Source organism: Gavia stellata, chromosome 9, assembly GCF_030936135.1.
Source record: "Gavia stellata isolate bGavSte3 chromosome 9, bGavSte3.hap2, whole genome shotgun sequence".
Classification (NCBI taxonomy): Eukaryota; Metazoa; Chordata; class Aves; order Gaviiformes; family Gaviidae; genus Gavia; species Gavia stellata.
In genome coordinates, this window is record NC_082602.1 from 20,240,979 (window position 1) to 20,265,776 (window position 24,798).

The following is a 24,798-nucleotide window of genomic DNA, read 5'->3' on the forward strand; positions in this document are numbered from 1 at the left end:
GGACAGTGCACAAGCCCCAGCCTGCTCCTCAGTAGCAGCAAGCTGCTGGTTGATGTTCGGAATCCAGTGATGAGAGGGGGTTTTCTCAGTGTCCTGTGGGGCCCATCTTGAAGCAGGGGGCAAGGTGCTTTGCATGCTCTTTGCAACTTGTATATTCTCTAGCACATCTTGGCGACCTGGCTGATTCGTTGCATCCCAAAGCAGTTAAATGTGAGGGAACTCGAGCAATTGTTTAAAATCAAATGTTCAAAATTACATAAATCAAGCTGCTAAATTTACAATGCAAAATGAAACATCAATTTGACACACACTTCAGCCATGCTGTAGGTAGCATCTGTAGTCACTACTGGGTTCTCATTTCTTCTTGACGCTGATCATCACCCTGTGGAAAGGTTCATGTTTCGTTTTACTACTGTACCAACCAAAATGTTAAGCCGATGAGAATGTGATCATTAAAGCTTGGCTGGAAGAGCAATTGACTTTTTTGGTTAAAATACAAAAGCGACTTGTATTCCAGTTTTGGGACAGGATCTGTAGAGCTTCTCTGAAATTCTGATAGCATAGCTAGGATCTGAGTTTTTGAGCGAAAAATGGCTTTAGGTCTTTTTTTTTTTCCTCCAAGTAAGCTTGGGAAACAAAGATCAACGTTTGACTTCAGAATGTGAAAAAAAAAAAGAAGAAAAATTGATTCTTAAGAATTTATCTCTCTGAGCATGTGGGGACTGGTCTTTCCCCTTCCCCACTTTTTCATTTAATTATGGACAAAGTCTTGTATTCAGTGAAGTCGAAATATAACTAGGACCTTGTGTTTAGATGACTTAAGGGCACATAGCTACAATTACCTTGTTCCACATGTGAGTAACTTCTCTAATGTGATCACACCAAGTGCTTATTTGGTGGTTTCTTTTGCTTGACTAAGAGAAGTTGTGCAAAATGTCATGAGCTTAGAAGACATGAACAAAACATGGAGAGAATACAGGGAGTTCTGAAAGGAGGAAGACATAATGATGACTGTAAGATGACAGAAGCCAGTGGGGAGTGGTAAAATGAGAGGACTGCCACAGGAAGCTTAAGAGGTTAATGACATGCAGCTATGGGTGGATAGAGTTTGCACGGACCCAAATCTCAGATCTGATCCAATTGCAGCCCAGTTCTAAAGGAAAAGGCTATAAATCAGTGCAAGGGTTCTGGTGAATTGTGCTTTGTGCTCATGGTTTGTGATGTAACTAGAAGTTCTTGATGGAATTACAACCGTCCTGCTCAAACTCACCTGCTATTTGCTCTGTATTAACTTAACAATAGTAAATAAACTTTGTATTAGATTTCAAGCTGACCTGTTTATGCCACATGAATTCGTCTTGCCCACAGGCTGCCCTAATTTAAAACATATGTATCCATTTAAATCCTGTTGCTTCCATACATTAAGTGACTGTTTAGATTTTTGCCTCATCAATATTCTTCACCATTTTGAACAGATGTGTAGTTTGCCATGGGTTTGGATCAAAAGTGTTCTCTGATAGTTTTTTTTTGTGTGTGTGTGTGTGAGGTGGTGGAGGGCTAGAAGTGAGGTGGACTATGGTGGCATTGTACAGCACTTACACCTATCACCTGAAACCAACAGAAGACACTTTGTTCTTGTACAGGCAAAACCTTCATTAAAATCAAAGGAAGTTTACTTAAGATGGGGTCCTTTTTTAGTGAAAATACAACTGAAGTCAGGAGAACTACTGTACGATAGTATGTTTCCCATAGAGCAGTATAAGTCTCATAGAACACAGATAGAAGTTTTCAGTTTTTCCCAGACTTCTAATGGGTGAAAGAATTTTGTAGGTAAAATAGAGCTTCTCCTAAGAAGAAATTTAAAAAAAAATGGAGCCTAATGTCAGACTCCAAAGAACATATTTAGGCCGCTAAATAAGTAGCCTGGGCTTTTCACAAGTGCTGAGCTCTGCCAACCCCCACTGCTCTTAGGATACAGATTCTAAGGCTGAACGTCGTTTGACTGCACGTTCTTGCAAAGAAATACTAAGAATATGCAGTAGGTCAAAGTGGCTCCTTATCTTTGTGCGGAGATAAGGGCTGCTGTTCCTCCTAGGAAACAGTGTCTTAGAAGCGGAAGGCTGCACTTCTTATCATTCAAGTATGCGCCATAAAGGGGTAAAAATAGGGATGTTGAGGATAAGAAAGCTGAAACCAAGGCACCTGCTACCCTCAGAAGGAAACTTGGGTCTCTTCTGTTTTGAATACTGCAAATCTTCACTTACAGAGTAATTAATTTGCCTGTAAAAGCCTCTGAGATTACTGATATGAGAAAAGGCTTGCAGGATTTAGACTCCGGACTTTACCATGCAGATTAAATTCCATTTACTGAGTTTTACAGAAGTTGAAAATGTCAGAGTTGGCTGAGAGAATTAGATTTCAATACCTATTAAACATTTACAGGACATCCTAAATCCACATTGAACATCCTTTAGTTTGTGACCTAAACAGAATTGATTAAACAGAAAAGTTGAAATAAGGTATTCGAATTGTATCACTTTTGCCAAATAACGCATACTTCATTCAATCTCACAATATTTTAATCCAGTATTCACTTTGCTGTGATATGTAATGCAGGCTATTTACAATGATTGCCGTTCTTTAAATGCCAGTTTTCTTTTAAAACAAGCAGCAACAGCAACAGCCAGCCCCATACCCTGCTCCAAACCTTGTTTGCAAGGATTTTAATTTGCATCACTAAAGTACAGATTTACACAGAGCAGAAAAAGGGGGTATTCTTATTCTTGGACATTCTGCCTTGTATACTACCTGCAGCCACATTCTGCCACTTTCATCCCTTCGTAGTTATATATCAAAGTGGGCACACCAGCATCATCCTTATAAAGAATGGAGATTGAATCCAATTTGGTTGGAACACAACAGGCCTTGGAAGCTTTCTTTGGGTTTTGGAGATGCACTAGAGTTTGGACAATAGCATGTTTTGTTGGGGTAACGTTATCTGTCAGAGGGAAGAAGCAACCTCCTTTACACTCAAAAGCCTCATAATCTTTCGGTGCAATAATCCAGGAATCCCAGCCAATCTCTTCAAAGTTCACATGGAGGGAGGTTCTCCGGCAGTGGTTGGCTCCAATGCTTCTCTTGCTTCTGGAGGAATGCCGGTGGGGCTCAGTGATGGCCTTTTCCTTTCCCTGTTCTTCCTCTTCAGATGAAGTGTTGTTCTTTCCTAATTTCTTTAGCACACTTCCTTGTTCATGAACAATCATCTCCCGGAGCTCCACTTTGGTCTCTTTTGTCCCATTGCTGCGGTCATTGGAGAACACTATTAACAGGGGCAGATTTTTAGTGTCAGGGCTAACACTGATATCCAGCTTCCCACAAGTGAAACCACCCAGAGCCTTACTCTCTATAACAACCTCTAATTTGTTTTTAGTCTTCAGTTTGTCTGCCCTGACCCATCTTTTCACAGCACTGGACACTTCAAATATCTCCCAACCACACTCCTGGATATTGTGGGAGACAAGGAAAGATTTGGTACTTTCTGGGTTTTCCCAGTGGTCACCATCTAGAACATCATAAATGACCATGTTGCCTTCCAGCCTAGAGAGAGACCCAACTTCCCTGTGGCAGGAGATATAAATTCTCAGTTCAGCTCTGGTGATTTCCTCATATCGTGGAATAGAGATGTTGAAGAGCAAGATGTGTTTCTGAAATGGATTTTCTTCAGGTGAAGCTAAAGAAACAACATCTGCAATAGGAAATTAAAACACGTGGTTACAGTGCTTTTGACTGTCCAAATAACTCGCTTTTAAAAGACTCAGGGTGTATTTTGGAGGTAAAATAAGAGCATGGCTACCCAGCATTAAAAAATACCAACAAAAAATGTCTTCTGGCCATGTTTCAAGGGCAGGGAGTGAAAAGTGGAAACGGAGGTCCCTGATGTTGGTAGTATTTTCACCAAGATTGCGTGGTCGGGTGAGTATGTGGAGACGGCATAAAGAGTCTGCCTAGAACAAGCTGTGGATGATGCTGATTAGTATTAAGTACATAAATAAGGCATCTGGGGAGTGTTCAGATTTAGCAATTTCTAAAGAGATTTTTACACAAAGAATTCCTAAAAAAACCCCTATGAATTTCCTGTTCATCATCAGGCAATGGCATGAAGTATTTAAGTGTCTCTAAGAACTAGCTGTGCTGAGGCTTTTGTTGTTGTCTTCAGATAACTTTGAAAGTAGCTTGGATTACTGGGAGTCTGGGGAAATAGAAAAGTTTTTGAAAACCCTGAAATGGAGCTTCAGGGTCTGTCTAACTTGGGACTAGGTGTTAAACAGCCTTTCATGTGCAGGTCCCAGTCCGTTCCAGACTGGACTCACTGAGCTTGTGTGGGTTTTTGGTTTGTTTTTTTTTTTTTTCCCTGCAAAGGTATGTGCAGTACAAGCAACTCTGCCTTGGGAGGGGCAGATATTTGGCTGGAAGATCAGGTTGGTAGTGTTTAAAAGTCATCACTGACTGATGTCTATTTGATGGTCAATGTGAGATAATTACTCAATCATGATTGGGTTTTAGGGCAATTTTAATTGGCTAATGTTTACACTTCTTCACAGTGTTTACCCACTAAAGCAGTTGGAGAGAAGAGTGAGATATGGAAAATATAATCTATCTCATACTGTTAAGGTTTCTTTCCATTTCAGGACTAGGGGCACTAATTTGGGAATTTGGAGTTCTCTGTAGTGCTGTTACGTATGTATGTCTATTTTTCACATAAGCAGAATCTTTGATTCTCCCTGTCTCATTTTTGTCACAAGGATTGCATTTACTTCTAACTTTTTTACTGTTTCTTGTGATGGAGCTTTTAAAAGCCTATGTAATATTACACAGACAGGGATCTTGAATTTTTTTAGTTTAGACAAGCTTGACTACCCATTTCCATATAAATCTGTCCATCTAAACCAGAATTTTGGGGGAGCACTGCTGTTCCTTGCTTGGATCCAGAGACACATTTCTCAGTTGGCTCATATTTTAAATATGAGAAGAGCCCACCTGAAAGAAGAGCTCACTAGCATGGATGTCTCAATTATAGATGATCAAAAGTTTGCATTCTAACATTAAAACTCAGTTCCAAATCTCTAGCTTTGAGAAGCATCATTATGTAAACCCTGTTATTCAGTGCATCATCTCAGTTGATGCATTTGAGAACAGAATATTGTACAGTGAAAATATCAAAGAAGAAAACTAAAGGCAATTGCATTTTTCTAAAGATTGAAAGAAACTACAGAGCAAGATTACAATCCAAAATTTTAATGTTTCCTTTCTAAAGAATCTGTGGAAGTTAGGCACTCAATTCCCTCTGAATTTCGAAAGAATCTGAGTACCTACTGTCCATGTACTTCTTTAAAAATTCTAGTCCACATATTTAGGACTTCTCCTACCTTCAGTACTGAAGCTCCTTACAATATTGGATGCAGGGATGGAGGACTTGTCTGCAGCATATCTGTTATATAAATCAATCATGAATTGTGGTGGTTCTTCTTTGGTCTTCACCTGTGAGGGGACTCTTGACAAATTCAAACTCCTTAGTAAATCCGTCTTCATATTCTCCAAGAAAGATTTAAAGTTGAAATGAGTCTCATCTTCCACTTCCCCAGGATCACGAAAGTGTGCATCAGACTTTCCCATAGCTGATAACTTGTCCCAGTCTTCCAAAGGCTTGCCTCTTGTCAAACAGGCAATGATGTTGAAAACAGACAGTGCAGCTAATACTCCAAAATAATGCATTTCTTCTATATGTACTTTGTGATGGAGAGACAAGACGACAAGGGTATTTTAGTTGATTAAAAATCTTGTTTCATTACAGACAGAGGAAAGGAGATGGAAGGCAAACAGCTGGAATGCCCTTTGCAAATCACTTTCTTGTGTTCTTTTTGCAGTCTGCTTCAAACCCCAGCCTCTTGTCAGTTGTCAAGCAGATTGGTTGTACACTTGCCCTTATCAGAGTCATTGATGCCATGCTTCAGCTTCTGTTATCTAGCAAAGCTTAGTTAATGAAGATTCTATAAACATCTGACAAACACATGTGGCTGGTGGGAAGGACATTGTATATTGTAAAGAATCCACATTTCACTTTAGGGTCATCATTGCTTAATTACGCTCTTCTACCATTTCCTTGCCAGCACAGAGAGAAGCTTTCTTAGGGACGTAGAAGAGTACACTGTTTTTATCAAGACTAGAAAACAGAGATCTAGAACAAAATTTCTCTATTAGCTATTAGTAAATAACATCTCACAAATCTTTATTACAGTCCCTTCACATGCCATCAGAAAATCCCCAATCATTTGGTGGAGACCTGTGACTCTGCAAGACGTGATCTCATGACAATACAAACAACCTTAAAACTTCTTTCCGTTTATCAGCCAAGAGCTATTGTTTGTACACAGCGAAATATCTGTTTTGTGTCAAGTTTGCATCATGTTGTTTGCAGGCTTGTCCATTTTCAGTTTGATTCCTTTGGTGTATGGGAATTTAGTCTCATTTTTATAGTATCTTATGTAATATATTTCTTAGATTCTTGATGGTCAATCCAGTCCAAGAACAACCAGTCATTATTTCAGTGACCTCAAAATGAAGGCCACATGGAAAGTAAAACGTCTCTGTGAAGATACAGAAGATTATCTATGAAGATACTGTTATCCATGAGAAGAATGGGCCAAGGCAGAAATACAAGACTGATGATAGAATTTCTCATGATACAGAAGAAAAAAAAACTAGTTTATTTACAGACAAAAATATCACTTGCTATTTATCTTAATGAATGTGTTATGATTTAATCTAATGATACATAAGAGTTTTATCTGTACTACTAATGTATCATTTTTTCTAAGCACAACTCAATCCATACTGTACACATGTCATAAATTCTGAATAGTATTATGAGCTTTTACATTAAAAAAAATCTCATTGCAAAGATGCAGACAAAATTTTGTCCTTTCTGGCCGTTCTTCTCCAGTTTTCTAGCAGCGCATATACAGTGTTTAACGTGACCCCAGACTTCTGAAATACTCACTTATGTGTTTGTTCAAGGGACAACTGGGATCCAAGATTCTGATTAATTACGTTCCTATGGTGTAAATTAAAAAAGGGTTATTTGACATTGATCCTGGTCTCCTGCATAGCAAGACTGTTATGTTTTACTCAAGTCCTTTGTGTTTCCTACCTGCGTACAGAGCCCAATTGCTTGTTTTTGGCTAAAACATTACTTTTTAAGGGTCTCCAGAACTTATCTGAAGTTGTCAATGAATCAAAGGTTTCTTCAATTTTTGTAGCACTTACTCTAAAAGAGTGTAACTTACTTCTTACACTTAAAAAACCATGGTGCTTCATTTATTATTTCATTGTGCCTGGCTTCACCTTCTAGATGGAGTTCTTGTAACTTTCTGGCCAGCTTAAGGAGCCCCATAGTGCTGGCATTTTCTCCCTATCAGAGTACAGTGTAATCAAGTTACTTCTCACTTTGCTTTCTGATAAAATAAACAGATTGTGCTTTTTAGTCACATAAGACATTTTCTCTAGCTGTTTTTGTTTCTTTTTTGAGTCTCTCTCAGAATTTGAATGTCTTTTTGAAAAGGTGAACACTGGGGCTATACATAGTTTTCTAGTGGCAGTCCACCAGTGCCACATGCAGAAATAAATTCTTCTTTCCTTATGTGGTTCACTACTCCAGTGTGTATCTTTTTAAAGCTTTCATTAGCGTTCTTTACATAGCATCACCCTGGATGCTCATACTGTGCCATAAGTCCATGATATCCACCAAAATTGTTTCAAGAGTTATGGCTTTCAAGGGTGCAGTCTTTTACTCAGTGGGAGCAGCCTCCATTCCTTGTGCCTAGGTACTAAGTTCTTCATCTGTCTACCTTAAAATGAATTTTGATTACATAAAGTGCAGCTAGATCAAGTGATCTATATAAATACCTCTCTCCTAAACATTGCCTTCCGCAAATACTGTGGGGGTTGTTATATACAGACCTCCAGTTCATGTATAAAGATGTCAAATAGTGTCAAGCCAAGTGTCAGCTTTACAGAAACTTTACAATGAACAGTTTCATTCAGTGGCAATTCCTTTTGAAAGCTGCTCTTTGAGGTTTGGCAATGAGACAGTTGTTAATTCATGTGATACGCAAATATATTAATATTGTCCAGTGTTTTATTTTAATTATGCAGCCTTGTGCAAGTGAATTGAAATACTCCACAAAAACCTAGGTGCATTCTAGGTTGCTGTTACCTCTGGCAATTAAACTGTGGCCTCAAAGAATGAAATTAGATTTGTTTTAGAAAAAAATGTCCTTAACACTTGGCTGGCTAGCATCAGCTGTTTTCCTGTTTTATCTGTCTTTAATCATCCTGTATTAATATATCCTCAATTCTTTTAGGATTAGTTGGTGGAAGTATCTTGAGCTGCTATTTTCAGTGTTTGCCAATAGTAACTTTCTCTAAAAACTTAAACATTGAGTGGAATGTTTTATAGGATGTTCACAGAAATCAAAAGATCTGTTGGGACGAAGAGAGTAAGGGTATCAGTCTTCCAACAGCAGCTGACTGCATTTGTGCCATTTCAGATGCAAAGTTTCCTTTTCTAGAGGAAGATCAGACATCCAAATACCAAAGTCCCAGAAAGTAGTAGCCACTTCTCAACAAATAGTGGTTTAAGACCTTGTTCACATTAGAGAATTCACCGGTGCAGCTAAACTCCATATGAAACAAACTTTACTAATAAGAGAATTGTATTGCTTGTGTAGTAAGGGTATGCCTCGAGACCTATGCCACTTACAGGTATAATTTTGTTTTACCTGTGATAAATAGAATAGATATGCCAACAAACAAATGCAGACTAAACCTTTCAGGGTTTTATAGGTATCCTAATGAGTATAGGAGTAGTGTTTTCCCTGATGTTCTATAGACCTTATAACAGATCATAGATGGTATCTTTCCTTATTGCTTGCATCAGCACATCTTGGAAAGAAAGTTTGTGCCCAAGGACTAATTCAAGATATAGAAAAGATTCCTTAAGGAAAACAAAATGCAATAGATGAGAACATAAGCACACTAGGCTAATATGTCATTCTGTTCAGAGCTGATACTAAATCAGGACAAAAGGAAATGGCTTCAAGTTGCGCCAGGAGAGGTTCAGGCTGGATATTAGGAAAAATGTCTTTACTGAGAGAGTGGTGAACACTGGAATAAGCTGCTCAGGGAAGTGGTGGAGTCACCCTCACTGGAGGTGTCCAAGGAACATGTGGATGTGGCATTGTGGGACATGGTTTAGTGGGCATGGTGGTGTTGGTTGATGGTTGGACTTGATGATCTTACAGGTCTTTTCCAACCATAGTGATTCTGTGATTCTGTGTAAATGGGAGCAAGTCTAGACCTACAGAAGATTTTCATGGAGAACAGAAATTACAATGACTTAAGATACTTTGAAAAGTTTCATGCATATGGCTGTTCCATAGGAATAAATGATGAATTTCTGAGAACTTTATAATTTTTATTTATGCATTAGCATTACTTTGTCAGTTGTAGTTGAGTTTCTCATGATTTATAAAAACATAAATCCCTACATTCTTAAGGGAGATCTTTACCAGCAACAGTATACAAAGGTTTGTCCCAGTAGTTCCAGTGTAAATCACTGTAGTACTTTGGGAGAAGAAGAAATGCCTAGCTGGATCCATGATCTTTTGGCAGTTATAACTAGCAGTCACTACAAGGTGCCTTAGAACTATCTACTTCTTACTGAGAGCTGTTCGGGAGGAACTAGCAGGGACTGCAGTGAGAGTAACCATGCAGACATGCCCATACACACTGAATCTTGCTTTTATGTAGGTTTGCAGGAAGTACTACATTTATACACCTCTGTGTCTGGAAATCTGCACCACATGAGTACGGAATATTGGTGGCAGAAGTTACCTAGCACCTTCACAGGATAGGAGCCTTCCAGTTAGTCATTCATCAGAAGGTAGTGTGTGTAGTATCTTCCCCCTAAACATACAACTCTTAATAGGATAAGATAGTGCAGAAGGTTAGACTGTCTCTTGAGGAGGAAACATTCCATACCTTGCATTCTGTGCTGCCTCACAGACTTCAGAAGTTTGTTCTGCTCCTGGTCTGCCTATGCTATTGTACAGCAGGTGGGTGAAAATGGAATATGTGGCAAGTGTCTCCTGGCAAGCACGGATATGAGAAAGATGATTGACAGGCACATTGATGGAACATCAGCTTAAAGGAGTGCTGCAGTTACAAGGGTTACCATGAATGTATCAACAGCGGATTGTATAGGAGTTAGTGGGACACAGAGACTGCATTTCTATAAAGACTTCTAACGGAACCACTGCGAAATATTGTGTCTCATTTTGATGTTCATTGCTGGAAAAGAAAGTTAATGAAAGTTCTGGAAAGGGTTCAGGAAAAAGCTGTGAGAAATTATTCTGAGGCTTAGAATAAGAAATCAAAGTACCTATTTAAATCTTAGCCAAAATGTAATTTGACCCTGCTCTATATACTAAAAATACACAGTGAAAGTATTTTGGATAATAGATAAAAGGGATCTAATAAAATAGGTTACAGTAAGATCAAGTGAATTGAAGCTAAAGCTCAACAAATTCAGACTAGGATTAAGCCACTGCATTTGAACAAAGAGCACTAACTTTTGGAACAACAACTTGTAGTCCAGTAGAGATATTCTATCACATGAAATGTTTAAAGCCAAATTTATGCAGATATTCCCAATCTCAAAACAGAAGTTCCATAATGCAGGGTGCAGAAACTATTGGGCAAGGTTATTTCATCTATGCTATCAAGAGGTTGGTCTAGATGAGCATAGTATTCCCTTCTGTCTTTAATCTATTGAGGTGCATTATGACAAGCTTAACATGTATTTACATGTTTCCATCTAATTAACAGAATGTAACAGTGCATTTATAGAAAGACAATTCAACTATTTTTAGATACTACTGTACCTTTAATTTATTAGCTTTTGTTAAAAGCATGTAACAATCTAGAGGATATAAAGTATAATTTACAAAAATATAAATCTTGGTTATTTTATTTTTAGTATTTCAACATATTACTATATAGTATCTGTTACTCAGACAATATGTTTAACAACCTGAAATTATTCAGCAAACCAAAAGTGTGGGATATTACATATGTCTTTTGTAGAACGAATTATATATTAGGGAAGGGTAACCAAAAATGGCTATATTAACATACTGTTTATATGAAAGCTTATGCAGTGCACTATACTTGCATCCTGAAGAAAATATACATTTTAAGCCCTTTATTACAGCATTTTTCAGTATAAATATGCAGACTAAAAGTATGAGTGTTTTAGGCAAAAAGTTTTGATTTGTGTACAAAAGTGATACTCTAAAATAAGCCTGCCTTTGCAAGTTCGCTTCCCATCTTCTTGGTTAACTGAAGAGATAAAATAGTCAGAAAAATAGCATATAAAAACATACTTTAGTCCTTTGATTATGGAAGACTTTACACTTAAATTTCTCACTAAACACCAGGTGTCTTGGCTAGGTGGGTTAGGAAGATATTTTTAAAATTATTGAATTCCTGGAATATGAATATGAAAGACAAATGATGACAGTGAGACATATCCTTCCAGGTAAGCATGTGTATCATTTTAGTCTCTCTGCATGCTTTCTGTAGAGGAATTGTAGGCTTGCATTCATTCATCAACACAAGTGGATTCATTTCCCGTTCACAACTTTCCCAGTGTAGTCGGGCAGGATGTGTAGGTCTCGTTAAAGGTGCATTTGTATGAGCTTACCGGCAGGCGCAAGTTTCAACCGACATATTGGGATATACCTTTAAAACAACATTTTTGTTCTCATCTAAGAACAGGACACTCAGTGAGCTCATTTTGTCAGGAACGCAGCAGGGTTCTGGGATTCCGGGAATGATTCCCACTGCTTTTACGATGCTCTGGATTGTAGCATGATTTGATGGCCGGACAATCTGGAACAGAGATGGAAATAGTTATCGCTTCATTTATGAGTGGTTACTTTCTCAGATGGACTTGGAAAATGATAACAATTATGATTTTTTGTTTGTCGAAAAAGTGACTATATGTGATTGAGTCACAGGGCCATACAGCATAGTCAGTCCCTCACACTTCCAGCTTTCCTGTGCAGGGTGTATCCAAAATATATTTTGTGTTCCTTATGCTGCCTTCATAAATACCAGAGGAGGGCACTGGTGGCACAGCCAGCAGTCAGTAGCCTAAAGAAAGAATGTCCCTGACAGCACCTACTAGATGCTGGAGGCAGGCATGCAGGAGAAAAGGACTAAGGTAGGTCACACTTCTCAGTCATAAGATGTTATCTTTTGTTTTCTTAACCTCTTGTCTTGGAAAACTGGCTACTGTAATTATTTCCAAAATAACTATCCCTATGTAGTATTCCTCCTCATGTACGCTAACCTCGAATTAGTTACTTTTTCCTGGAGTAAATACTGTTTTCTAAAAGAGCAGAGTGCTCCAGAAGTCGTGTCCACAGGGGGGAGTTACTCGAGAATAGTCAAACAACCTGACAGAGCCTTTCTGATCATAACCCCATGACAAGCACTTCATATCTGTAGTCTTTGTCTGCTTCTCTCTGCCTTCCTCTCCAGGCTTCTTTTTTTTTCCACCCTGAGCTAGCCTCAAAGTGGGAGAAGAAAACAAAAGGCTGGGACGGCAGGAGAAGTATGAAGTGAGGTTTCACAGCAGCTTTACATCTATATACTGTTCAGGGTACTGAGCCACGATCTTATTTCTACTATTAATTTTTGGATGCAGTAAACAATACAAGGAAAAATATTTGAGAAGAGGAGGCAGCCATGAGGCATAACAGCACTGTGAATAAGAAAAGGGAAAAGTTAAGATATGTCAATAGTATACTGTTTAGTAGTTAAATGCAACTTTTCTTTTTTTTTAGCCTTTATTCACAAGCTACACTTGACCCTTGCAGTCTGAGCAACTGAATAGTACTAAACAGTTTTCGCCACTTCTGTTGCTTGAGGTACATACAGTCAAGCACAGGTTTACTATTGGTATGTAGCTGTATATCCGGTGGAAAATGACATCTGTGGGACAACAAATAGGAACTTTGCACACCGCCACATGGAAGCAGGTACTTCAAGTGAGAAGAATTAATGTCTCCTATATCTTCTCTATTTTTCAAATAATTGAATATATGCAAACCACAATTTTTCATTTCAACATGAAAAGTTATGTAGTCCATGGGTATAACAAAGGATCCAAAGGACCTATTTTTTAGGATAATTCAATTTTGATACATTTACTTTAAGCATAACATATAAGCAAACCAGATGACAACCTTAACTGCTATTAAGGCTTTCATATGTTCCTTAACTAAAGTGACCTCATTTGAGCCATTACAAGGAGAAACTGTGAAATCTGTCCTTGATCCTTTGGGGCTTCAAGACAGCATCCCTATAGCCAAGTCCCAACAAGTGACCAATCCTGGAAAGTGTCTTTCTGTAACTAGCATGTATTGACATAATTAGCAACAGCTTGCTCTCTCATGCCACCCTTCACCTTTAGATTTCAAAGCTGTCCACAAACAAGCAGCAGTGAATTAGTCTCACAGCTGCTGTGAGAAGTAGAAATAAGCTTCTACCCACATGGGCCATGTCAGCAAATCTGGACAGCAAAAGAGAGACAGAAGCAGCTTTCATGCATTTAGGCAACTGCAGAGTTTAGAAATTCAAAGAGCTAGAGCTTCTAGAATCAAGTTCTTACTTTAACCTTTATGAAAACCTCCTGAAGTGTTCCTAACACCTCTATTATTTTATATTGCTATTTGAAACATTCACAGATCCTAATGTGCTACTGAAACAGAATTTGTTAACCCCATGCAGGGGATAGCCATCATTGCCCTCAGTGCCAGTTACTGACTTACAGGATTCCTAGGTATGAACCTGCACAAGACCCTACTAGGATCTTCTTCAGCTGTGCAGTCTCTAATATCTGCAAGGAACAAATAGATGTGAGCAAAATCTAACGTGAGCAGCTGTCTACCAAGACAACAGCAATAATTAGGTTTCTAATGCCTGCAAGTGTATACACTATGCATGAAAATGCTTATAGAGAAAAATGTTTATTATGGACTATTACTCTGTACAGAATTTGGCTGCCTGAGCCCTACGTCCACAGCAGAGCCAGACAGCACACCCATCCCGCATCCAGCCAGGCTCTGAATTTTCCAGCCCTTCTGGAAACCTGGCGCGAGTGTTCAGTGATCTTGGGCTAGGCTTCACAGTAGCCTTTGTACCAATGTGCTAAAGTGGAAAGCTTGAAATAATGAGTTGAATGCTCAGTAGTGATGGCACTGAGGAAGTGCTAATGTTTTAAATGCTGGCTACTAAGTTATATACAGCAGGCCAGGTTCTGCTCTTACTTAACCTCTAGGACAATCCTAGTTTAGGAACATTTTGGGCCTCAGAAAATAGAAAGATGGTGATGTAGCCAAAAAGCAATTGAACAGCAGGTTTGAAATACTTTAGATCCTCCCCTTCTGCCTGGCTTACACTCCTTTTAAAGTCTGTTTTATCATGAATTTGCTCCTCAGAAAACAATCCCCCCCCCCCCCCCCCGGCATCTTAATAAGCAATACTTCTTAGCTTCAGGAAAGTTTCGTTTTCAGGTTTGAATTCAGCTCTCAAAATGAAACTCATGAACTGATACACTTAGAAGGATGAAATCAAGAGAATTCTAATTAACTGTAGACCAGGGAAAGGGTATGTTCCCACCTACTTCTACTACCCGTAGGACTAGCATTTATTTGGCAAACGCAGCAGTGCAGCCAGCTGTTATCAACCACATAAGCTAGTCTTACCCCTCACAGTTCAGGGAGTAAGAACTTCAGCAGTAAGGTAGGTGAACTTGCTATGACAAGATTTGTACCAGAGGTATTTTGTATCTAGATCAAGAATTGCGGTTATTAAAGTAGGTGGGCAGAGTGATGTACCGATACTTTAAAAAAAAAAAATAAAAATCATACGATGTGATGATTCTCTACATGCCAGGTATATAAATACAATCCTATCTCCACAGTTCTAAAAGAGTACCTTGGAAATAAGTTATTTGTTGTCCATCACAGGTTGACTGTGTAGACCAAATCTTCATGAATAGCCTTAGTCTGGCCTTTGACTTAGGAGTGCCAAGACCATATGCATGCTTTCCTGACTTAGGATATATATGGAAGAACAAAAGCTATTTCTCTCTCCATAAGATTTAGCAATTCTTATGCTCTGACCTGAAGCTTCATTCATACTGATGTTCTAGTTATCTCTGTTCATTTGGAAACAGTCATTTAAAAAAGTTACAGTTTACCTCTATTTCTTCTCCTCTTACAAAGCTAACAAAAAGTAGACCTCTTCCAAATCAAACCCAATCAAAGAGTGTGTCAAACCAAGAATCCTCAAATCTATGTATCTGTGATTTAGCTTTAAAGTTCTCTGGGGTTTTGTTTTGTTTTGGTTTGGTTTTTTTTGGCACCAAGATGCTAGTGCAGCCACATTAATTTATCTAGAAAACAAGTATCAAAATGAGAACTAAAGTGTTTTTGATTTACAAGAGAATCTTTATTTTATAGCAAGTAATATTTCTAGATAAGACATTAAATAAGCCAGCAATATAAGCTTATTTAACTATTACAGCTAGAAATGGATCCACTCTCTTTTTGTTCTGTCAGCTTTTGTGTCATGCTGTTTTGCTCACAAGAAGCCACATGTGTTAAGTGTATCTGCCCTCTGTTTTTTTTTTTTTTTTGGTTTGGTATGTATGAATGGTGCATTAGACTGTGGTATATGGCAGAGAACTCATATTCCCAGGCTGTGGGGTTTTTTTTTTGGATAAGTTAAATGGTGATTGTGTTGCATGATCTCTTTATACTACAAGAAAAAGGTGAAGTTGTATGTGAGCCTGTGCAAGCTTTAATTTTTACCAGACCGTGTATCAATTTATGTATAAATGGTTCAGCATCGGCCAGCTACACAGGAACATGTGGTCAGATTTGTACACCCTACCCTGATGTCTGGATTCCCACTGTTCCTGGACTTAAACTAGCCTGCATATCTACTCTTCCTGAAATCATACTGCTTATTTCAACACAAACATACATCAGTCTCCCTGTATGTAAAGTAGGGCAGATTCCTGTCTCAGAGCTTTGAAATTCTCTGCTGTAAAACACTATCCATTATTTATGTGCCAAGTGACCACATGCAAAAATAGCAGTAGAATAAATAATCAGCCCATTTGTAGGTAAAATTGCAAAATAATTACAGTTTCTAAACATGCAGCTTATGCAGTGCTTCAAATCCTCCCCTCCCCCATTACTTGAAAGTCCTATAAAATGCCGATAATTCTTGTGCTACATAGGATTGCCAAAATTTCTACTTCTTGCCACAGAGCAAGTGAGTGGGAGTGGGCCAAATCGAAATTCCATTGAAGCAGGAGTTCATGTTTGCCTCTCTATTAGCAAATTTCATGCTGCTTCTATAGGAGGAATTCAGTACGCTAGCTTTAGAGTGTTACGGACAGCTATTTGGCATTTCCAGCCACATAAAGTAAATCAGTTTTGTTGTTCCAGTAGGATTATCTTAATTTTAAGAATTTAGTAAATTAAAAAAGCACCAGAGAATTTTGAGATGCAAATATCCGCTTAACCAGCATTCTTATTTTCAAAGTGACAAGTAGTTTCTTAAAGTTAAAAATACCTCAGTGTCACTACTCTGCATTTTTCTCCTAAGGTATTACCAGCGGAATTCAGAAATACGCTGATACAGTACCTTGTTTTATTATTAGCATATGATACTTTATACTTCTGCTACCACAGCAGAGTAGTTTGATGATTTAGTGTGTGTAACAATATTTTAATGGGATGCATAAGTCTTTATGTTATGGTTTCAAGATAAAAGATGAGAAACTGAAAGATAAACTGGAGACTTTTTTTTTACTGTTCAGATTACATTTAAAGATAGCTTGGAATCTTTTTGCACTCTCATGAATAAGTTGATGGAAATGATACTGCTAAAATTATTTAGGCTGAACAAGGCAACAGAACACAGTGGAAAAGGTAAAAATCTAAAGGAAAATCTAACTAACAACGTAGTTGGATAGGCAGAACAGTAGATCTGTTTGCAAGCTAACAACAATGAAAAGGCATACTACCTTGGGCATTGGAAATTCACATGCCCCTGCACAGTAGTAGGCATCAAATGATTTGGGAGATATGATCCATTCATTCCAGCCAATATCAGCAAAGTCAACTTTCATGTATCTTCTTGAACAAATCCTTGGCTCATTCCATTGTTTTCGCCTTGCTTTCTTCATTGTTTTCTCATCAAAATTTAGCACCTGAGACTTTGTAAGTGTTTCTGTATTTTCTTGCCCTTTTCTCCTTCGATCTTTGCGTGAGGCTTTTGGTTTCAAGGACTTGTAGGCATTCTCCCATATGTCATGTTTGTTGTATTTATTGTTGTTATAATCTACTTCTGGCAACTCATTGTTCTGAATAGAGCTAGAGAGGTACGTATCCCTCCTCACTCGGGTATCAGTAGAAGCATTAGGGGATAGATTTGGGTCCCCATCATTGGAAGGGAATGGGTCATAACGCTGTAGGCTGACTGCCACACTGTTAGGTTCAGAGATTGCAAGGTCATTGGCATAAACTAGTATATAAGGTAAATGACTGGCAACCTGTTCAGGGAAGCCCTGATGTTTCTCCCCAGAATCAAGCTCAGCACAGAGAATGAGCTCTCCAGCCTGTTTTGATTCTTTTATGATGTGTGAAATGTCCTTTGCATGCCAAGCCCCTCGCCTTTGAAGAAACACGGTGATGTTCCCTTTCACTAGTCCATAGGCAGAATTCTGGTGAATGCTTTGGAAAATGAGGTTGAGCCGCAGGATTGGAGGCAGGTGAAGGAGACGGCAGGATGAGTTTTTGGACCGCTTACAAAACACTTCCCGGTGCCGAGGGCGTTTGTCAGCATAGAAGTGAAAAGTGGCAGTAAGGATCATCTCTGAATCCTGCATGGATGTCAGATTGAAGCAGTACAAGGGCTTCTGGGCCAAGAATTCTGCAACAGAGCAAGGAAAACATGGATAAATATCTGACACCAAAAAAAGTAGTCAGACTCTTATTCCTATATAAGTGGATTAACAAATTTTGCTTTTCACTTACCTACTTCAAACCAGCTAGTATAGTGAGCTTGTCACTTCAGCTTAAAACTGTGGTGAATAAGAGGGGGAAAACCTCCTAACAATATTTAATAGCAATATTACAATAACATTGGGAGTGTCCAACACATTGGACACCTTTTGTATACATTAGGGATAAATCTTTTCCCAGAGATTTTCAGTTTCAGGCTGCCTTTTATTCCAGGCAGGCAAGAAAAGCAATCGTGCTTCTATTTCATTTATAACAAAGCCAAGCTCAGAGAATCTATCCAATTTGCCTGTGGCAGAGCTCAGAATGGTACCTTACTCAGTACACTAGCTGAAAAACAGGTTTACAGTTAATATTCAAGATGGTCTAATCTAAAGCTGACTGCAAAGGCTCCTGAAAGATCTCTGAGTGCTAACTGTGTGGGCAACAGCATATGAAGTTCGCCATCTGTAAATAGTGCACAAGAGACATTTCACAAGGGGGCTGGAAGTAAGCAGTGTGACACATTTTGCGGGCTGTTGCTCTTATGAGCAATCCTCCTTTCCAGTATACATCATGTAGGAGCTTTGATTAAAGCACTGTGAAACATACATGTTTTCTAGGACTTGTGTTTTGGTCTGCTTGAAGTTAATGACAACTACTGTTGAATATGATCTGACTCCTAAAATTCAAACTCCTTTTGATACAGCTTCTTTTTAGCTAGTTGAACAATTTGTGCTCAGGTTACATCTCTACCATCCTCCCAAGGAAGATGAGCAATTTTACACTAATAACTGTTTACACCATGTTTATTTAAACAGTAGAAAGCCCTCTTAGTGTGTTAAATGTAATCCCAGAATCAAAAGACCATGCCTTCACAGTCTATCATTGTGAAAAGTTGTCTTTTTTTTTTTTTTTACTAGCTCAAGAACATACAGGAAAGTGGTGGCAGAACCAAGAAGAGATTCCTGTTCTCCCAAGCTCAGACTGGTACTCAGAATGCATCAAAGGACTACAGTGGGTAAGCTTCCATCTTTAGTTAACTCAAGTGGACAGACCCTCTGGCAGCCCTTCTTGACACACCTGGAAATTCTCTGGCAGCAGGAAGAAAAAAAAAAACAAAACCAAAAAGAAATAAACCCCAACAAACACAACAGCCAGTCTTCCCGGAAACACTTATGTTTCATTTTCAATGCACTGTGGATGATGAGCCACAGAAACTTTGGCACCAACAGAAAGGCAGTACTGTTAACTGCCACCTGTCAGAATGTTCTTCCTTTTAAGTAGTTTCATTTGAAAGATGGAAATTAATAGTACTACATCTCACTAAATTGGTGCTTGCTGTCTTCCAGTTCATGCTGGATAGAACGATCATTTGAACTAAACCACAGCAGGTTAGGATGTTCATTAATCCCAGACCCACGTAGGCAGTCTGAAAGTACAAATGTTCAAGTATGCAATTTCCATCTATACCATCTGTATTTTTTTCCTGATGCAGTGAAGTGGAACAGCCTGTACTGATGCCCACATAATGGTTTCACAGGTTGCAAAGAGGCCAACAGAAACAGTATTCTGTGATGAGAACCTATTTGTTTCTGTCAGTTCAGGACAGGATTCCTCTCAGTAAACTTTTAATCAACACTAGTATTATGCTCAGGTGCTCATACTATGAAAAAACATATGAAAAAGTTTAGATTCTATTCAAGTCTTTGAAGCATAGAAATTTCACAAGGCTGCCAGCCTATTTTTCAGACCAAGGAAGATAATAATCGCAGTACTTCCTTTAGAACACCAGGCTGTTATTAATGTTTGTTCATTTCAGAAAGCACGTTTTTAAAAAAGAAGTTTATCCACTGCCTCTCCCCACTTGAGCTGTGTACGCTTGAAATTTTTAATATTTTTTTTTAGTAGTATAGTGCTCCTAGCACCCTCAGTTCTATAGATATGACTGTGAAACATGTATGTCACTGGGATAAAGGTGTTTCAAAGACCACAGTCCCAGGGTTTTGTATGGGAAGGTAACTTGTAATGATAGCTTGGAGAAAGGGAATTTTAATTCATCTAAATTAATTCTGCATTCTAGTCTGAAACAAACCCTTCAAAAGTAAAAATTCTTTGTAGAACAGAATAAGGATCTGTATACATTAAAGCTATTAATATTTTAGTGATTATATCTACCTCTGATCACTGTAGACAGCTTCAAGTTAGGAATACAGGCAAGATGTGTGGAGGACACACGCAAGAGATTGGTAGAGAAAAAAAAAAGGCAAGTGGCCAAGGAAAGAAAATATTAGCCTTTAGTAGGTAATCCGCATAGGAGAATGTTGCATTGCAGTAAGTGAAGATTAGCAAAACAGATTTACAGGGTATTTCTGATAACACATTTATGAGACAGAAATATGCAGAGAACCTCATTTAAAATATTTTAAGCTATGAAATTATGTTAAAGCAAGGCTTTAGAGGCCAGAATTACACTTGCCTGGCTAATCCTGATTTAGTTTTCTTGCACATATGCATTATGATATAGTCTTAATTAAATGGCTGCTATTTTCTACTATTCACCAAGGCCTTTAGTTCATTTAGCACAGAGGATGGATGGTGTTCAGGCAATGAGCCTGAGCTGCAAGAGTCAATTTATGAGGAAGTTTCATGACTTAGGCAGCATATTTCTGCCATGAAGACTAAATTGCCCCAATCTCAGTAAACTGGGTGAAGTTGGACAGTAACTTAATATTTTCACATTTGGTCATAAACCATTTACAACTTGACTGTGTAAGTAACTTCAGTCAATTGGTGCTGTTTTCTAAATCTACAAAGTTCCCTGAAAACTGGAAAGCACCTAAAGAAAAAAAGAACTTAAGAAATTAGTTCATAGACTGTCTCTCAGCTCCTTATCAGAGAAATAATAAACTCTTATAAGCACACATAGAGGTGAGCTGAGAGGAGGTGATCAGATGTTTGTGAAGCACTATTCCTGAAGTGGTAAGTACAGCTAGAGGAACATGAAGTTGTATTTGGAATGTGTGCAAATAGCACATGCATATATATAGCAAGTGCCTCACATTGAATATGGAGAAATACTACATATTCAGTAACCCAGTCAACACCATCTATATACCCTGTAAGGGATATATTGGATGGCAACACAATTGTGTAGTTGAGGAAACCTCAATAATGCATATGACAAAGGAGCAAACTAAGCCTGGACCGACATTTTGCACCTCTGGAGCCCTCATCTTGACAACCATAACTAACACTGATGGTCATGTGTCCCCTAACAAACAGCCTTAAGCTGCAGCATAGGAACAGAAGGTTACAGATTTTTCTGAAAGGTACATGTTTTAAAAAGAAGAAAAGAGAAGTAAATTCATCGCTTGGGATAATGAAAAGGAAATTATTGTAGGTGTAGTCTGTTTTGCTTATCTCAATAGGATCAGAATTATCATCTGTATTTTATTAAGAACAGACATTCCACACATCTTGTTAGAAGAACATGCCAATTTTTTCTTTGAGAACAAAACACTAGAATTTGTTGGAGGAGATAAAGAAAAACATACTGTCAGATAAAGTTCTTCTCCCCTCCCTTGTCTTGTGTCATTCTATGGTTCATCTTAGATTGTTCATCTCTAGGTTAATGAATTACAAATAGATACAATTTATTGTCAGAACAAAGGAACATTGCAGAGGAGCTTCTGCTTTCATGCCATGTTACTGGGGAGAGATGGGATCCGGTAGAGAAAGTACACAGAGATAGGACACAGGAGACAGGAGTTTTGGGCATAGGTGTGCTTTATTTCCATCGCATGGAAGGATGGGTTACTTCCAGGCATCTCTGCCTTGGTTTCGTGATCTGACAGATGAGTAAGATACTATTGAGTTGTAATTGTTCAGTATAGTCTATCTGTGGGTAGAAAATGCTGCTCTTTTAGTGTTTTAAACCAGAATTTAAACCACTTAGATGCAAGTAACTTGTTCAGCAGTATAATCTAAAAATAAAGAAAAAGAATATAGCACAATCCTTGCATTCTTCCCAAATCACTCTTGTGGTCCAGGGCCTTACTCAAGTAGCAGCCAGTATTCCCTGCTCAGTTCACAAAAAAGATAAGAGTGATAACAGGAGGTCATGGAACAACCATCCACAGTGGAAATTCCTTCCTAACCCCTATAATTAGCAGCTGCTAGCTAATGATCTAGAGCATGACAATTTATTTCTCTCCCAAATGTCTGCAATTGCTTTACATCCTATCTCCTAGATTTCTAGACATTTTCATTAGCCACTTACCCTTCCATGGGATCTCTCCTCCTTGAATATGATTACTTTTTATTACTACATTTGACATACAATAGAAATTAAGTTGGAGTGCACTAGAGAATATGAATTATTGTGCAATATTATGGTAACCATTCCCTGAAATGCTGTATGCTGCATTGTATTCTATACATGAGACTTAAATGTAGGAGAAATAGATTGAAACTCAAAAGCAAATTTTGAATTCATCTATCAGAGGTGCCTACAAAAAAAAATGAATATTTCTGGCAATGTAACAAGACTTATATTCTAGAAACTAATATAGTTCTTATTTTAAGAGCTAAGATCTTAGTTATAATCTGTAAGAGTTAACCAAAGGAGGAAGACATTTTCCAGAAAAGATATTTGGGTTTTCCTTGGCAATGGATAACAAATTTAAAGTGTTAACTACGCAAACCTCCTCTTTATTATTTTGAAGTAAGTCTGGGGTAACGGAAGTGTCGTTTCGACACAGTATATATACTCTTCCACCTTCATCATCAAGCCAAGTAAAGCTGGGGAGAGAGAGGTCAGACAGCTGTCTTAGGTTTAGGCAGCACAATGAATTTAAGATCCCGAGCAGTTTTAGGCAGCCCCGTAGGCGGCACTCTTCCTAACAGAGACTTGTGAGCCTGCGAGAAGAGCCGGAGGAGAGGACCTGCGGCTGGAGCACCCGCTACTAGTTTTATGCTCCAAGTATCCCTGAAAGGATCTTTCGACCCAGTGCGATGTGCACCGGGAACAGCGCGTCTTTTGCCGATGGTTTCCATCCGCAGCAACGGGGGCTTTCTGAAGGGAGATACCTTTTTGCAGATCCTCTCGGGGGAGGGAGGGGAGCCGTCCGCAGAGCGGAGACACCGTGCCCGTGTAGTTAGCAAGGGTCGCCCCGGTATTCACCCAGCATGACCCTCCCCGCAGTCACTGACAACCTCAGCGCAAACCCGTCACTTTAACGCGAAAGAGGGGCGAGGAGGCTCCGGCGGTGACCCCGCGCCCGGCCCGTCTTACCTGGCCTGCCTTTGAAGCTGCGGACCGTGTTGCCGTCGCCGGGCCGGCTCCCTTCCCGGTTGTACTTCTCGTAGAGCTTAAGCATGTGGACAGCTACCATGTCCTGAGCGATGCTGCCCAGCGCAGGGGGCGGCGAAGAGCCCCCGCGGCCGGGGGAGGACGAGTCCCGGGCGGCCGACGGCTGGACGGGGCAGGCGGGCTCGCTGCCGGCGCCCTCCCCCGCAGGCGAGCGGCAGCCCCCATGGCCCAGGGCCCACAGCAGGAGGCAGCAGGTCAGGCGGCCGGCCATCGGGGGGATGCTGCCGGGCGCGGAGCGGCGGCGGCTCGGTCGCAGCCTGCGTCTGGGTCTCCCGGTTGGCCCTGCCGCACCGGGGCGAGGGGGCGGCGGGGCCGGGGAGGGAGGAGGGAGGATGGGGGCGGCCCCCCCCTCTGCCGCTGATGCCGCCTCCGCCGGGCCAATCCCCGGGCCCGGGGGTGAGGATCTGTGGCCCGGGGGCGGCAGAGCGGGGCTGCGGCGGGGAGCGGGGACAGCGCCAGGGGTCCGGGTGCGGGGGCAACTCGCGGGAGGGGACGCTGCATTCCTCCAACGTGGGGCTTCCCCGCTCTTTAAAGCTTAGCGGGGAAAGGATCTAAATTAATTAGCGCACAGCCGCTGATTGGAGACACATGTCACCGCCGCCGCTGTGGCAGCGAGCGCTGCGGCAGGACGGCACCTCGGCTGCCTGCGCCAGCGGGGCGGCGGGGGATTGAAAATAATTTCTAAAAGATAGAAGCAAATAGATAACAAGCGGTCAGGCAGGCGGTGGGAAAGGACAGGAGTGTGGGTGGATGCCAGGGACAGCATGAGGAGGAACGGGTGAACATGCAGAAAGACGTGGAAGGGTCTTTTCTGTTTCAATCGGCAGAGCTGACTGTGCTGTCTTGGAAAGGCAACCCTGTAAATAGTGTTTGTTTCAAGGATCCCAGAGAAAAGAGAAGTCCCCGGTGGGTCCACACTCTGGAAGACCCAGTGTGAACTAGCCAAGAGTGCAACAAGGGTCACTGGTAATTCCAAGCAGATACTTAAATAGCAGGGGTTAAAGGGGCTGTGCATGGGTAAACTTTCGTCATCGGGCTATTTCTATGTGTGATCTGAAGGAGGAGAATACTGGCGTGAATTTCTGAAGGATTTAACATGGCTTAGGTCGGAGGGGGTTGATTTAAAAGTGAATGGTGCATGTTGCGCTTATTCATCATGTGACACAGGTAGTTCTGAATCATAGTTTATAGTCACCCAGCGGGTATAAATGCTGCTATAAT

At 39.9% G+C, this 24,798-nt stretch overlaps 2 protein-coding genes across 2 annotated transcripts; both read right to left on the reverse strand.

The window, feature by feature from the left end:
* Nucleotides 1-2,804: 2,804 nt before the first annotated feature.
* GDF2 (growth differentiation factor 2) lies at nucleotides 2,805-5,772 on the reverse strand. The gene is made up of 2 exons (XM_009814873.2): nucleotides 5,427-5,772; nucleotides 2,805-3,745 (listed from the first exon to the last, which is right to left on the reverse strand). Exons 1-2 carry the CDS (start codon nucleotides 5,770-5,772, stop codon nucleotides 2,805-2,807), a joined length of 1,287 nt encoding a protein of 428 aa, XP_009813175.2.
* A 6,045-nt stretch (nucleotides 5,773-11,817) lies between these two features.
* Nucleotides 11,818-23,788, reverse strand: GDF10 (growth differentiation factor 10). Its single transcript, XM_059821413.1, has 3 exons — nucleotides 23,500-23,788; nucleotides 17,228-18,135; nucleotides 11,818-12,009 (listed from the first exon to the last, which is right to left on the reverse strand). Exons 1-3 carry the CDS (start codon nucleotides 23,786-23,788, stop codon nucleotides 11,818-11,820), a joined length of 1,389 nt encoding a protein of 462 aa, XP_059677396.1.
* Nucleotides 23,789-24,798: the final 1,010 nt, after the last annotated feature.